Below are 14,192 nucleotides of genomic sequence, written 5' to 3'. Positions count from 1 at the left end.
ACTATGGAAAATTTTAACATTCCCCCACACCCCCAAAAAATAGGGAGGAAAAAAGGAAAATGAAGCCTCATGTAGCCAATGCAGATTTGACAATTACCAATGCAAGGTCTCATATATGTTTCTACCCATTTTAAAACTGTTCTCTTCCCTACTGTATTATTTGAAGCATATCCCAGACATCTTATCATTTATACATAAATACTTTAGTAGGTATCTAAAAAAAAGTAAGGGATCTTCTTTAATATAACCATAATACCATTATAACCCCTAAAAATTAATAACTCCTTAATATCAAATAATCAGACAAAACTAACTTAAGACTTTCATCACTAACTATATTCAAAGAGAATTAAATGTTGCTGATAATATGATTCAAATTATTTTTGCACTAAATTAATCAACACTCAGTAATGAACAACTTGGAAAATTTCCAAATTCTAGGTTAGATTTCCATCAGAATCATGTGTACAGCATAACTTTGTAAAATATGCCCTTGTGGTTCAAAACTATTGTGCTATGACATTTCAACTAATCATCAATAAGTAATGCAGAATTGGGAACAAATTAAAGTACCAAGTTAAAAACCTCACCTATATTTAAGAGGAAACATTAAAGATTCCAGGGCTCTGCAAGCATCACTAAGTCTCTGGAAACTTGCAGAATGGAAGAGAACCTTATTTTCTGTGAGAACTGCACAAAAGAGGCTGAGGACATTTTGAATTCCTGAAAACACAAGAGCAAATGCTTACCAAATGCATTTCATTTTATATGTGTTGCCAACAAACAGACAAAGAATGACATGGAATGAAAAAGCCAGTATTTTTGAAATCTCTAAAGAAAACTATTTGGTTAAACTATAAATTCCATGTAACCTATGAGTATTTGTTTTCCCAAACCTTTATTTTGTCTTTATTCTTCAAATCAATGTAACACTCATTGAACATATTAGTTGTTTGGAAATACATTATTACCTTCTTTTCAACTTCATCTCCATGGACTGTACTTAAATTCCTGTTTTAGATGCTGGCACTGTTCAAATAACTTTTTTCCCCCCTTAAAGTCCATTTGTCTGATGTTAATATAACCATGCCAACTTTGTTGTTGAAATTTTCCTGGTATGTCTTTTTCCATCTTTTCATTTCAACCTTTCTCTACTTCTTGGAAATACAGTTGACATTTTAACAAATCTAGTCTGACAACCTTTGTCTTTTAAGTAGATCATTTAATTGACTTATGGTGATTATTTCTATATATACATACATATAATATCTTACTCAATACTTTTTATTTGTTCTACCTTTTTTCCCCCTTTCTAAATGATTAATAATTATCCCAAACCTTCTTTTATCCCCTCTGCTAGTACAGAATTTATAAGTCCTGTTTCTATTTTTCTAGTAGAAATGCTAGAAAATACAGCATTCATACTTAATAAATTGAAGTTAAATAAATATATTGTTTCTTATCTTCTCCTTTTTACTACTGGGCCTTTTTTTTTTTTTTTTTAAATATTAGTTGAACCTTAATGACATGGACCCACCAAATCAAAGTCTTCTAAGGTAAAATACTTCCTATAACTCCCTTTACCATGGCTTGTCCCTTCACGTGAGGCATGCAAATTTCTTCTTGGTCCATTATTAACTGCTATCCTCTTTTATGATTCCTAACTTATCTCACATGATACACCTGAACTTACAATTCAGGTTTTTAATTTTACCTCATTTGGATAATGTAAGAGTTTTATAACTGGTTTCTCTAATCCAGTCCTTATTCAGTTCAGATCTATTCTCCACAGTCTAGCATGATGGACATAAAATACAAATCTGATTATGCCACTTTCATGCTTCAAACACTTCAGTATCTTCCCATTCTTTTGGGTAGTTATTTTCAAATGTATTCTGTTCCAAAGAAGCAATTTATTAAGAGAAGCTTTGCTTCAACCTGTTTATATATTAATCGCTGTGAGCCTCAGTTGGTAAAATGAGAATAATTTTAAAACCTATCTTAGAGGGTTCCTATAAAGAAGAAATGAGATAATGCATGGAATTCTCAGTATGGTACCATGTTAAATAATCAAGATACATTAGCTGGTATTATGATTATTATTGTAATTATTGAAGTTGCTAACATTAATTTGCTTTTAAGTCAGGGTTCTGATGCTAAAAATGTTTGAAGACACCTGACTACTAGATTAAGACTGAGCGCCATGCCAAAATATCTTTATGGTTTTACATCCGTATTTCCAACCCAGCTGCTACCTCCCACACTTGTATGATCAATAGTAAACTAACTGAGTTCTTAGAACACTTCTTTCAGTTTGATAACTCTGCTTCTTTTGTTCACCTTCACTGTACCTGATGTCCCCTTCATTAAAATGTGAATCCCTCAAAGATAACACTGGGCCTTATACATTGCTGTATCCTCCCCTGCCAAGCACTGACTATATAGTAGGCACTCAAAAATGTTCCAGTGAACTGACAAGCTGTCTGAATGCTGACATGAGTCACTATAAACAAATATTAAAACTTTCATTAAAAGATGTCAGAGAATATCTTTAAAAATTCAGATAGGGAAAGTGTAAAATACACAGATCATAAATTAAAAGATTAATAAATTCAATTATTTTAAATTGAAAATTCCTGTCAAAAAATAACATAAAAAATGAGGACAAGTCTCAGACTGAGTGAAATTGCATAGAAAGTATATAAATGTAAAAGGATAATCATCTAAAATATGTTGCCCTTGGCTAAGGAAATGAATCCAAAACAATACAGCTAAGACCAAGTGAAAGAGCTTCCTGCCTAATTTTTCTTCTAGGAGTTCTATGGTTTCCAGTTTTACGTTTAAGTCTTTAATCCACCTGAGTTTATTTTTCTGTGTTGTATAAGAAAGTGGTCCAGTTTCATTCCTTTGCATGAAGTTGTCCACTTTTCCCAACATTATTTATTGAAAAGACTGTCTTCTCCCATTGTATATTCTTGTCTCCATTTTTATAGATTAATTCACCAAATAAGGATGGGTTTATTTCTGGACTCTAGTTTATTCCATTGATCTATATGTTTCTGTGCCAGTACCATACTATTTTGATTACTTTGTAGTATAGTTTGAAATCAGAAAGCATGATACCTCCATCTTTGTTCTTTCTCAAGATTGCTTTGGCCACAATATTGTTCTTTAGAAATTTTTTCCTACAGTCAAGATTTGTTCTAGGATCAGATTCTCCATTTAGTTGTTGCGTTTCTTTAGTCTCATTCAATATGAAACATTATTACAACTTTATTTTTTTATTTTTTATTTTTTTACTGAGGTAAAATTCACCTACCATAAATTAACCATGTTAAAGAGAACAACTTATTGATTTGCTTATGTTGAACCATCACTGCATCCCAGGAATAAATCTCACTTAACTATGGTATATGAACCTTTTAACATGTTGATGAATTTTTTTTTTAGATTTTACTTATTTAATTATTTGTGAGAGAGAGAGCATGCACAAGCAAGCACATGAAAGAGCAGGGGGAGGGACAGAGAGGGAGAGGGGGAGGGAGAGGGACAAGCAGACTTGTGCAGAGCCCGAGGCTGGGCTCAATCCCACGACCCTGAGATCATGACCTGAGCTGAAGGCCCCAGTATAAAGGAGAATTACAGGTCAATATGCCTGATGAACATGGCCACAAAAATTTTCAACAAGATACTAGCAAATCGAATCCAACAGTACATTAAAACAATTCTTCACCACAATCAAGTGGGAATTATTCCTGGGCTGTGAGGGTGGTTTAATATTTACAGATCAATCAATGTGATACACCACATTAATAAAAGAAAGGATAAGAACCATATGATTCAATAAATACAGAAAAAGCATTTGACAAAATACAGCATCCATTTTTGATAAAAACCCTCAACAAAGTAGGAACAGAGGGGACATACCTCAACATCATAAAGGACATATACCAAAGACCCACAGCTAATATCATCCTCAATGGTGAAAAACTGAGAGCTCTTCCTCTACAGTCAGGAACAAGACAGGGATGTCCACTCTCACCATGTTATTTAACATAGTACTGGAAGTCCTAGCCACATTAATTGACAACAAAAAGAAATAAAACGCATTCAAATTGGCAGGGAAAAAGTCAAACTTTCACTATTTGCAGATCACATGATACTCTAAGTAGAAAACGTGAAAGACTCCACCAAAAAAATTGCTAGAACTGATACACGAATTCAGCAAAGTCACAGAATATAAAATCAATGTACAGAAATCTGTTGCATTTCTATACACCAATAATGAAGCAGCAGAAAGAGAAATTAAGGAATCAATCCCATTTACAGTTACACCAAAGACAATAAAATACCTAGGAATAAACTTAACCAAAGAGGTAAAAGATCTGTACTCTGAAAACTACAGAACACTAATGAAATAAATTGAAGAGGACACAAAGAAATGGAAAGACATTTCCACTGGAAGAACAAATGCTGTTAAAAATGCCTATGCTACCGAAAGCAATCTACACATTTAATGCAACCCCTATCAAAATATCAACATTTTTCGCAGAGCTAGAATAAACAATCCTAAAATGTGTATGGAGCCACAGAGGACCCTAAATAGCCAAATCAAGCTTGAAGAAGAAAAGCAAAGCTGGAGACATCACAATTCTGGACTTCAAGCTATATTAAAAAGCAAAAATGAACTTCATCAAGATAAAAAGTTTCTGCACAGGTGAGGAAACAATCAACAAAACTAAAAGGCAACCTACAGTATAGGAGAAGATATTTGCAAATGACATATCTGATAAAGGGTTAGTATCCAAAATCTACAAAGAACTTATCAAATTCAACACCCAGAAAATGGATAACCCAGTCTGAAATGGGCAGAAGACATGAACAGATATTTTTCAAAAAAAGACATCCAGATGGCTAACAGACACATGAAAAGATGCTCAACATCAGTCATCATCAGGGAAATACAAATCAAACCTACAATGAGATATCATCTCACACCAGTCAGAATTGCTAAAATTAACACAGGAAATAACAGGTGTTGGTGAGGATACAGAGAAAGGGGAAACATCTTGCAACGTTGGTGGAAATGCAGACTGGTGCAGTCACTCTGGAAAAGAGTATGGAGTTTCCTCAAAAAGTTAAAAATAGAACTACCCTATGATCCAGCAATTGTACTACTAGGTATTTACACAAAGGATACAAAATTACTGATTTGAAGGGATACATGCACTCTGATGTTTATAGCAGCATTATCAACAATAGCCAAATTATGGAAAGAGCCCAACTGTCCATAGACTGATGAACGGATAAAGAAGAGGTAGTGTATACACACACACACACACACACACACACACATACACACACATACACACACACACAAAATGGAATATTACTCAGCCATCAAAAAGAATGAAATCTTGCCACTTGTAATGACATAGATAAAGCTAGAGAGTATTATGTTAAGCAAAACAAGTCAGTCAGAGAAAGACAAATACTATATGATTTCACTATATGTGGAATTTAAGAACAAAACAAATGAACAAAGGGGGAAAAAAAGAGAGAGAGGGAGGCAAACCAAAAAAACACTCTTAACTACAGAGAACAAACTAATGGTTACCAAGGGGTAGATGGGTGAAATTAGTGGTAGGGATTAAGGAGTGCATTGCTGTGATGAGCACCAGGTGTCCTATGGAAGTGCTGAGTCACTATATTGTACACCTGAAATTAGTATTACACTGTATGTTCACTGACTGGAATTTAAATAAAAACTTAAAAAAAAAGGACCAAGATTCTGAGTATTAGGGTAATGTTAGATCATTTTTACTGGGAGTCTTTGTTCCTGGGTCACTTCTGTAGATAGACATAAGAAATATATGCATCTACACACACACCGACACACACACACATATATCCAAATATATGAACACATATACATGCATATTAACAGACACATATAGAAGTATACATACACATATATATGAGAAATCCTGGGTTCACACCATTACTTTCCCAATTTTTTGTTTTGTTTTGGTTTAGAGAGAGAAAGAGTGCGTGCAAGTGGGGTGGGGAGGTGGTTGAGGTGAGGAGCAGATGGAGAGAGATTGAGAGAGAGAGAATTTTAAGCAGGCTCCATGCTCAGCACAGAGCCTGAAACAGGGCTTGATCTCACAACCCTGAGATCATGACCTGAGCTGAAATCAAGAATCAGCTACTTAACTGACTGAGCCACCCAGGTGCATCTTTACACCATTACTTTTTATTCCTATAGGGTCTCTCCCCAGTGATTCTAATACATATGTGTGCGTCCCTTCTTCCAGTGAGAACCCTGGATACTAGTAATATACACATATTCATCCATCTGCTAAATCTTATGCTACATACAAAATAGTTATAAAATTTCTTTGGCCATTCTAACTTAACACCACACCAACTAAAAAGGAGCTCACAATTTGTTTGAAATTCTCTCCTCAAACCTATTCAAAACTGAGGTTAGTCAAATACTGTGTACATAAGTTATTTTGAGTAGTTTTTCCTCTTCAGTGTGGTTAGGTTTTTCATCTAAAAGACAGTGGAGGGGCGCCTGGGTGGCTCAGTCGTTAAGCGTCTGCCTTGGGCTCAGGTCATGATCCCAGGGTCTTGGGATCGAGCCCCGCATTGGGCTCCCTGCTCAGCGGGAAGCCTGCTTCTCCCTCTCCCACTCTCCCTGCTTGTGTTCCCTCTCTCACTGTGTCTCTCTCTGTTAAATAAATAAAATCTTTAAAAAAAATAAATAAAAGATTGAGTTTGCTTCTGTATGCTTCAGTTTTAGTATTTTTTTGTTTCTTCCCATCATGACTCATCTAGTATATTTTCTGAGTATGTAAGACCTACACATACTTCCAGAAGTTAAATCTATATAAAAAGGTCCACTCAGGGCGCCTGGGTGGCTCAGTTGGTTAAGCGACTGCCTTCGGCTCAGGTCATGATTCTGGAGTCCCTGGATCGAGTCCCGCATCGGGCTCCCTGCTCGGCAGGGAGCCTGCTTCTGCCTCTGACCCTCCCCCATCTCATGTGCTCTCTCTCTCTCATTCTCTCTGTCTCAAATAAATAAATAAAAAAAATCTTAAAAAAAAAAAAAAAAAAGGTCCACTCAGAGAAGTGGTACTTCTTCCCTGAATTAATAGTATTGTGCCCTGGTTCAACCAGGTTGAATCAATTTTATGGTTGTTATAATGTACTATAATTATATAAAATATTATTGTTGGGGGGATGTGAATGATGTATACTTGAGGATTTTCTGCACCAATTCAGCTACTTCTTCTGAGTCAAAGTATTTAAAAACAAACATTTATGTAAAAAAACCTCTGTGGTTGTATTAGTTTCCAATGGTTGCTATAACAAATTACCACAAATTTGATGGCTTAAAACAACACAAATATATTATCTTTTATATTCTATTTTTTAAAATGTATAATAAGTCATTGTCATTAAGTGGTTGTCACTTTGACATGGAGGAAGTCCATATTACATGCTGTCCTTTTCTAGTAACAAGATATTCCTTCCTAGCTTTGTCTAGTTTATGGCACCTTAACTTTAACTATTCAGAGTTTATCTGGTGAAGGGAAACATTCCCATTTTATCCAGGAGACACTTCTGAAATCTTACTTAAGCTACATTGTAAGTTTTACTGCAAAGATGTTTCATATTTTAGCCAAATATTTTTACAGTAAGAATTACAGACCTGAACCTCTGAAACAAATAATAAATTACATATTAATTTAAAAAAGGAATTCAGAATTATTTTACACATTAAAATGGTTGTTATAATATGGCATATGTTTCCTACTTAGCAGTAGATGTTTATTGTATAGCAAATAGAATTTCATGACAGTTTATTGTATAGCAAATAGAATTTCATGACATTTTATGAAGTTCTCATTGTCAAAACCTTTAATAAAAGTGAAAAGTTTTTGATATGCTCTTTTTTTTTGATACTATTGCATCTACCTATCTCTGTCTACATTTCGTGATCAAATGAATACTTTGTAAAAATATTAGTATCTGTGTTGTAATTATAACAGGGGGTGAGGATGGGGCAGGGGGAGGTTGTTTCTTAAAATAATCACTTTAGGTTAAGCCAGTGCTTAAGAGGGAGAATGTCAAGTACTTAGTCATCCCTATTATGATATTAGGCAATATAGCTTTTCTGGAAGCTTAGACCTGAATTTGTTGTGAATAAAAATAGTAATAGATACTTTATATTTATGGGAAGAATTTCAACCAGCTCCTGATCACTTTCTAATAAAAACTCTTCAAAACATGTTAACCACTAAAAAATGTACAATACTTATTAGCTCAGTTTTTCTTGGTTTATGGAAACATCTATGTAAATGTAAAAATAAGTAATTTAGAATTATGATTAAAGTATTTGCTCAAAAAACCACAAATGTATTATCTTAAAGCTCAGCAGGACAGAAGTCCTATTTTGGGGTTTTCCAGCTTCTAGCAACTGCCCACATTCCTCGGCTCATGGCCTCCTTCCATCTTCAAAGCTGACAAAAGCCATTTGAGTGTTTCTCATTTATGTGATGTCAGAATGCATCATTCTGACACTGACTCTTCTGTCTCCCTCTCTCATCTTTTAAAGGCCCCTGTGATTTACACTGGGCCCACCAAAGGAACAGACCCTTGAGTTAGATTTTGAAGAATAAGAAGTTAGTGAGGGAGACAAGAGCAGAAAGGCTTTCAAAGCTGACAGAAAACCATGTGCAAAGAAACAGAGGACTAAGGAGGAAAAGGCACTGAGAAACCTGTAAGTAGTTCTATCAGGGGCACGTTCAAGAAGAATTTGAATACCATGAAAAGGAATCTAGGCTTTCTTTCCTGAAGACTCCGGGGAAGAACTTTTTCCTCTCCACTCCTATCTGAACCCTGTGCAATCCCCTACAAAAAAATAATCCATTTGATAATCCATCAGAAGATAAAATTCATAGTCAGCATCATTTAGTATTAGATAAATTGTGAAGAAGGCAGGCATGTAGTTTTAAGGGACTCTATCCACTTACATCAGTCAAAACAATTAGTTTATGATACCAAGGGGGAAATATTATACTATACTTACTAAAACAGGATTTAAGTTAGGATTTATATTTGAAATGAGTTAGGGACAATATTCTAGTGCTCAAAGGGGAAGTTTTCCATTATCCAGAAAATAATATAGTATATACATACAAATAATTTACCCATGTCTAACTGAAGATTACTTAAATTTTGTATTCTTAAATATCACATGCTTTCTTGAGTTTCAGATAATTAACAATCTCAAATATTTTAAGAAATTAATGCTTTATTCCTAAATAGCAATGTTTCTTGCTGTATTTATAGCTATGCAGTTATTGAGAAATTCAATTTCTTTGAACTACAAGTCATAATCAGTTTTCTACATAATCTTGAATTGTTTCCTAGTCTTTGGTAGTCAATGTCCATCTAAAGCTGCACAATAACGGTAGAGAAGACAAACAAACATTCCAGTGATAATTACTACTGATTTCACTACAATGGTTCACACACATCCTGTTGATTATTCAAATAGTAAAACATTCTGAAAAATTACTTCCGATCTTAACTTTTCTTTAGGGGTTAAAGTTCTAGAATTCATAACATCACACATTAACAAATGTATTTACTTCCTGTTTTGAAAAAACAACACCAAAAACTTTTCTCCAGAATTGTCTCCTTTGCTTGAATAATAATGATATGCTGCACAGATACAACACTATGTCTCAGTGTTCAAATGGGCAAACTGAGGAACTGAAGGCCATGGTTTCAAGACAGGATATATGTTAGGAAAGCTTAAACAATTTATTATAGTTCTTTTACATAAATCCACAACAGAGAAAATGATATAATAATGGTCATGACTTAACACAAGTCAAGGAAAAGGAGATTTCTCATTTATTTGATCAGTATCTGTCAAGTAACTACCATGTTTCAGGCACTGGGAATATAGAAATAAAGAAAAACAAGATCTCTACCTTCACAAATTAACTAAAGCTTTATATAGGTTTATATAGTTTAGTTTTATAACTATCACTGAGAGGCAATGTTTAATACGTTACAAATTCAGTGTATCATTTCCAAATATATTAGAAATGGAAATCTAAGTAAAAAATAGTTTAAAAGGTAACTGAATTGGGCAACCATGTATATTTTAGCAGTTATGAACATAGGCTTATTCCCTTGAGTGTGACATGAATTAAACATACTTTATGGACCTATAAATAGGAAGTCAATTAACAAATACATATGGCCACAAATAATTCAAATTTAATTGTGTTTATCCCAAGTAATCCATAAATGGCCCAACTCAACCAAAACCGTGTAAAAAGGTACAACGCATTTCTTTTCTTGTTTAACCCTACAATTGATTCTGAGTCTGGGGTAATTAAAACAGATTACTCCAATCCCAAATGGCCCAGATTCCTAGTCTGTGCCAGTTCTGACCAATCAGGTTTTAAAATCTCCTTAACATCTACATTTAAGCAGGAAGCAAAAGAGGTCTTGGGAATAGAATAGCAAACAAAGGGGAAGGATAATATATTGAGTAATTGAAGAGTTAAAGCAAGGATCAAACAAGAGGGAATTACCTTGACAGAAATAACTCTTAATTAAAACTTCTTCCTTTCTTCTCCTCTTTCCTTTTTTCCTCCACTGTTAAGCCTTTACCAAGCTGCTGAGATATGTAAGAAATTGCTAAACTCTAAGGATAGATATAAAGAAATGGGAGGCAGGCTCATAAGAGCTCACAGTTCACTGAAGATGGCAGGTTGGTAAGTAAATAATTAAACACAACAGAATAGGGACACGTACAAACTGCTACAGAGCACAGAAAAAGAAGGTAATTTATCCTGCCATCATTTGTAAGTTGCATACTTCAATAATGGAGTACCCATATTTGGTAAGAATATTAATCCCTAAGTGCTGAAAGCAAAATGAAATTTTGGACAAGAGAATTTTGTGAGAAAGGACAACTCTTCTTTTTTTTTTTAAGACTTTATTTATTCATTTGAGAGGAGAGAGAGAGAGAGAGGAGAGCCCCAGCGGTGGGGAAGGGAAGAAGGAGAGGGAGAAGCAGACCCCCTGCTGAGCAGGGAGCCTGAAGCCAGCTAGATTCCAGGACCCTGAGATCATGACCTAAGCCAAAGGCAGACACTTAACCCCGACTAAGCCACCCACTTTTTTTTTTTATTATGAAGGACAACTCTTAATGGCTATCTTGCCTCAAAGCATTTGCATTCATTAAAAGATAACTCAATACAAAGATAGAGATAACTATTTAATAATAGCATTTAAGCACCAGGAAAGGAAAAGGGAGAAGATAGTTTTGAACCAGCATTCTTCTGAACTGTCCTCAAATTATATCATGTAGCAACCACATGCTTTATTAATGCGTAATTCCAGCAAGGGTAGTACACTAGTCAATAAGCACTCAACTGGTCACTATCAGTCAGTCTTTGGTATTTTAAAAATGGCTAGCTTTACGAAACTAGCATAAATACTTAATCTTTAATTGTCAAAAGAAAAGCAATGAATTTCCTGATCACAGTCTATTTCCTACAACTTAAGTCTCATCAAACCTCTTACTATTTTATGAAGACCTTTTTTATGCTCTATACCATTGCTTATGTTCTTCCTTCTGTCTGTAATGCCCTTTGTCCTCTTTTCTAGCTAGTAAGGTATCTCTTGGTATCTCTCTTGGCTCTTGGTATCTATTTATTTTTTAAATTCTTGTAAAACTTGTCACTTCAGGAATAATTATATAGTGTTATAGACAGAAGCTTTCCCAGGGAAAGACAAAAGAGAATACCAAAATTTTTCCATTAAAATATTCAAAAGTAAAAGTAACTTTCTGAATTGAAAATTACAGCTATATTCAACATTTTAAATATGTTTATGTAAAAGGTAAAAATAATGTTTATAAGATAAACTGAAGAAAAATTCTGGCTATTTTAATAATTTTTAAAGCATCTATATTTAGTATTAGAGACAATCAACACAGAAATATTGATCTAATAATAGTTAACGAAAAACTGGCTAAAGTTAATTTAAGTAAGCAAAAAGAAAGTATGCACGTAAAAAAAAGTTCATACCAAGACTGAATCATGAGGAAATATAAATTTTGAGCAGACCAATAATGAGTAAGGAGATTGAAACAGTAATCAAAACTTCCCAACAAAGAAAAGTTGAGGGCTAGATGGTTTCACTGGTAAATTCTATCAAACACTTAAAGAAGAATTAATACTAATGCTTCTCATATTTTCAAAAAAATTAAAGAGGAGGGAACACTCCCAAACTAATTTTACAAGGCCAGCATTACCCTGATAACAAAGCCAGATAAGGACACTATAAGAAAAGAGACTCTTAATCACAGGCTAATATCCCTGATGAATAGATGTAAAAATTCTCAATAAAATACCTGCAAACTGAATTCAGCATCACATTAAAAGGATCAAACACAATCATCAAGCAGGATTTATATCTGGGATGTAAGGGCAGTTCAACATACACAAATCAGTCAACGTGATATACCACATTAATAGAATGAAAGATTTAAAAATCACATGGTCATCTCAATAGAAGCAGAAAAAGCATTTGACAAAATTCAACATCTTTTCATGATAAAAATTCTCAACAAATTGGGCATAGAAGGAATGTACCTCAACATAATAAATGCTATACATGGCAAGTCCACAGCTAACATCTTACTCAATTGTAAAAGGTTGCAAGCTTTCCTGGTAAGATAAGAAATAAGACAAGGGTGTCCACTCTTACCATTCAATTCAACATAGTACTAGAAATCCTAGTCAGAGCAATTAGGGAAGAAGAAAAAATAAAAAGCATCCACATAAGAAAGAAACAAGTAAAACTGTCTCTATAGATGATATGATCTTATACAGAGAAAATCCTAAAGACTCTACCAAAGAACTATTACAGCTAATAAACTAATTCAGTAAGTTGCAGGGTACAAAGTCAACATACAAAAATAAGTTGCATTTCTATACCCTAACAAAAAACTATCTGAAAAGGAAATAAAACAATCCCATTTATAACAGCATCAAAAATAATTAAAAACTCAGGGACAAATGTCTAACAGACACATGAAAAAATGTTCAATATCACTTGGCATCAGGGAAATACAAATCAAAACCACAATGTGATACTACCTCACACCAGTCAGAATGGCTAAAATTAGCAAATCAGGAAACAACAGATGTTGGCAAGGATGTGGAAAAAGGGCAGCCCTCTTACACTGCTGGTGGGAATGTGAACTGGTGCAGCTACTCTGAAAAACAGTGTGGATATTCCTCCAAAAAAGTTAAAAATAAAACAACCCTAAGACCCAGCAATTGCACTACCAGATATTTACCGAAAGGATACAAAAATAGTGATTCAAAGGGCACATGCACCCCAATGTTTATAGCATCAATGTCCACAATAGCCAAAATATGGAAAAGAGCCCAGATGTCCATCGACACATGAATGAATAAAGAAGATGTGGTATGTGTATACACACACACACAAGGGAATATTACTCAGCCATCAAAAAGAATGAATTCTTGCCATTTGCAATGACGTGGAGAGAACTACGGTATCATGCTAAGTGAAGTAAGTCAGTCAGAGAAAGACAAATACCATACGATTTCACTCATGTGGAATTTAAGAAACAAAACAGATGAACATAGGGGAAGGGAAGGAAAAACAAAAGATGAAAACAGAGAGGGAGGCAAATCATAAGAGACTCTTAATCACAGGAAACAAACTGAAGGTCGCTGGAGGGGAGGTGGGTGGGGGCATGGGGTAACTGGCTGATGGGCATTAAGGAGGGCACTTGATGTAATGAGCATTAGGTGTTATATGCAACTGCTGAATCACTAAATTCTACTCCTGAAACTAATAATAACTATATGTTAACTAAATTGAATTTAAATAAAAATTTTTTTAAAAACTTAGGGATAAGGAGATGAAAGATCTGTATGTTAAAACCCACAAGACTTTGATGAAAGAAACTAAAGAAGACACAAATAAGTGGAATGATATCCTGTGTTTATGAATCAGAAGAATTAATATTGTTAAAATGTTCACACTACCCAAAACCATCTATGGATTCAATACAAACTCTATCAAAATTCTAATGACATTTTTCACAGAAACAG

General features: G+C 34.3%; 1 protein-coding gene across 3 annotated transcripts in view; it reads right to left on the bottom strand.

Moving 5' to 3' along the window:
• Window positions 1-14,192, bottom strand: part of SBF2 (SET binding factor 2) — a 434,906-nt gene that overhangs the window by 177,407 nt on the left and 243,307 nt on the right. For all 3 annotated transcript variants that reach the window (XM_081797377.1, XM_081797378.1, XM_081797375.1), the window contains exon 7: window positions 591-723. In XM_081797377.1, the coding sequence (XP_081653503.1) occupies window positions 591-723 (133 nt within the window). The remainder of the gene's footprint in view (window positions 1-590; window positions 724-14,192) is intronic.

This window comes from Leptonychotes weddellii, chromosome 11 (assembly GCF_054177405.1).
Source record: "Leptonychotes weddellii isolate Sample4059 chromosome 11, ASM5417740v2, whole genome shotgun sequence".
Lineage (NCBI taxonomy): Eukaryota > Metazoa > Chordata > Mammalia > Carnivora > Phocidae > Leptonychotes > Leptonychotes weddellii.
This window is presented reverse-complemented; position numbering and strand designations above follow the sequence as displayed.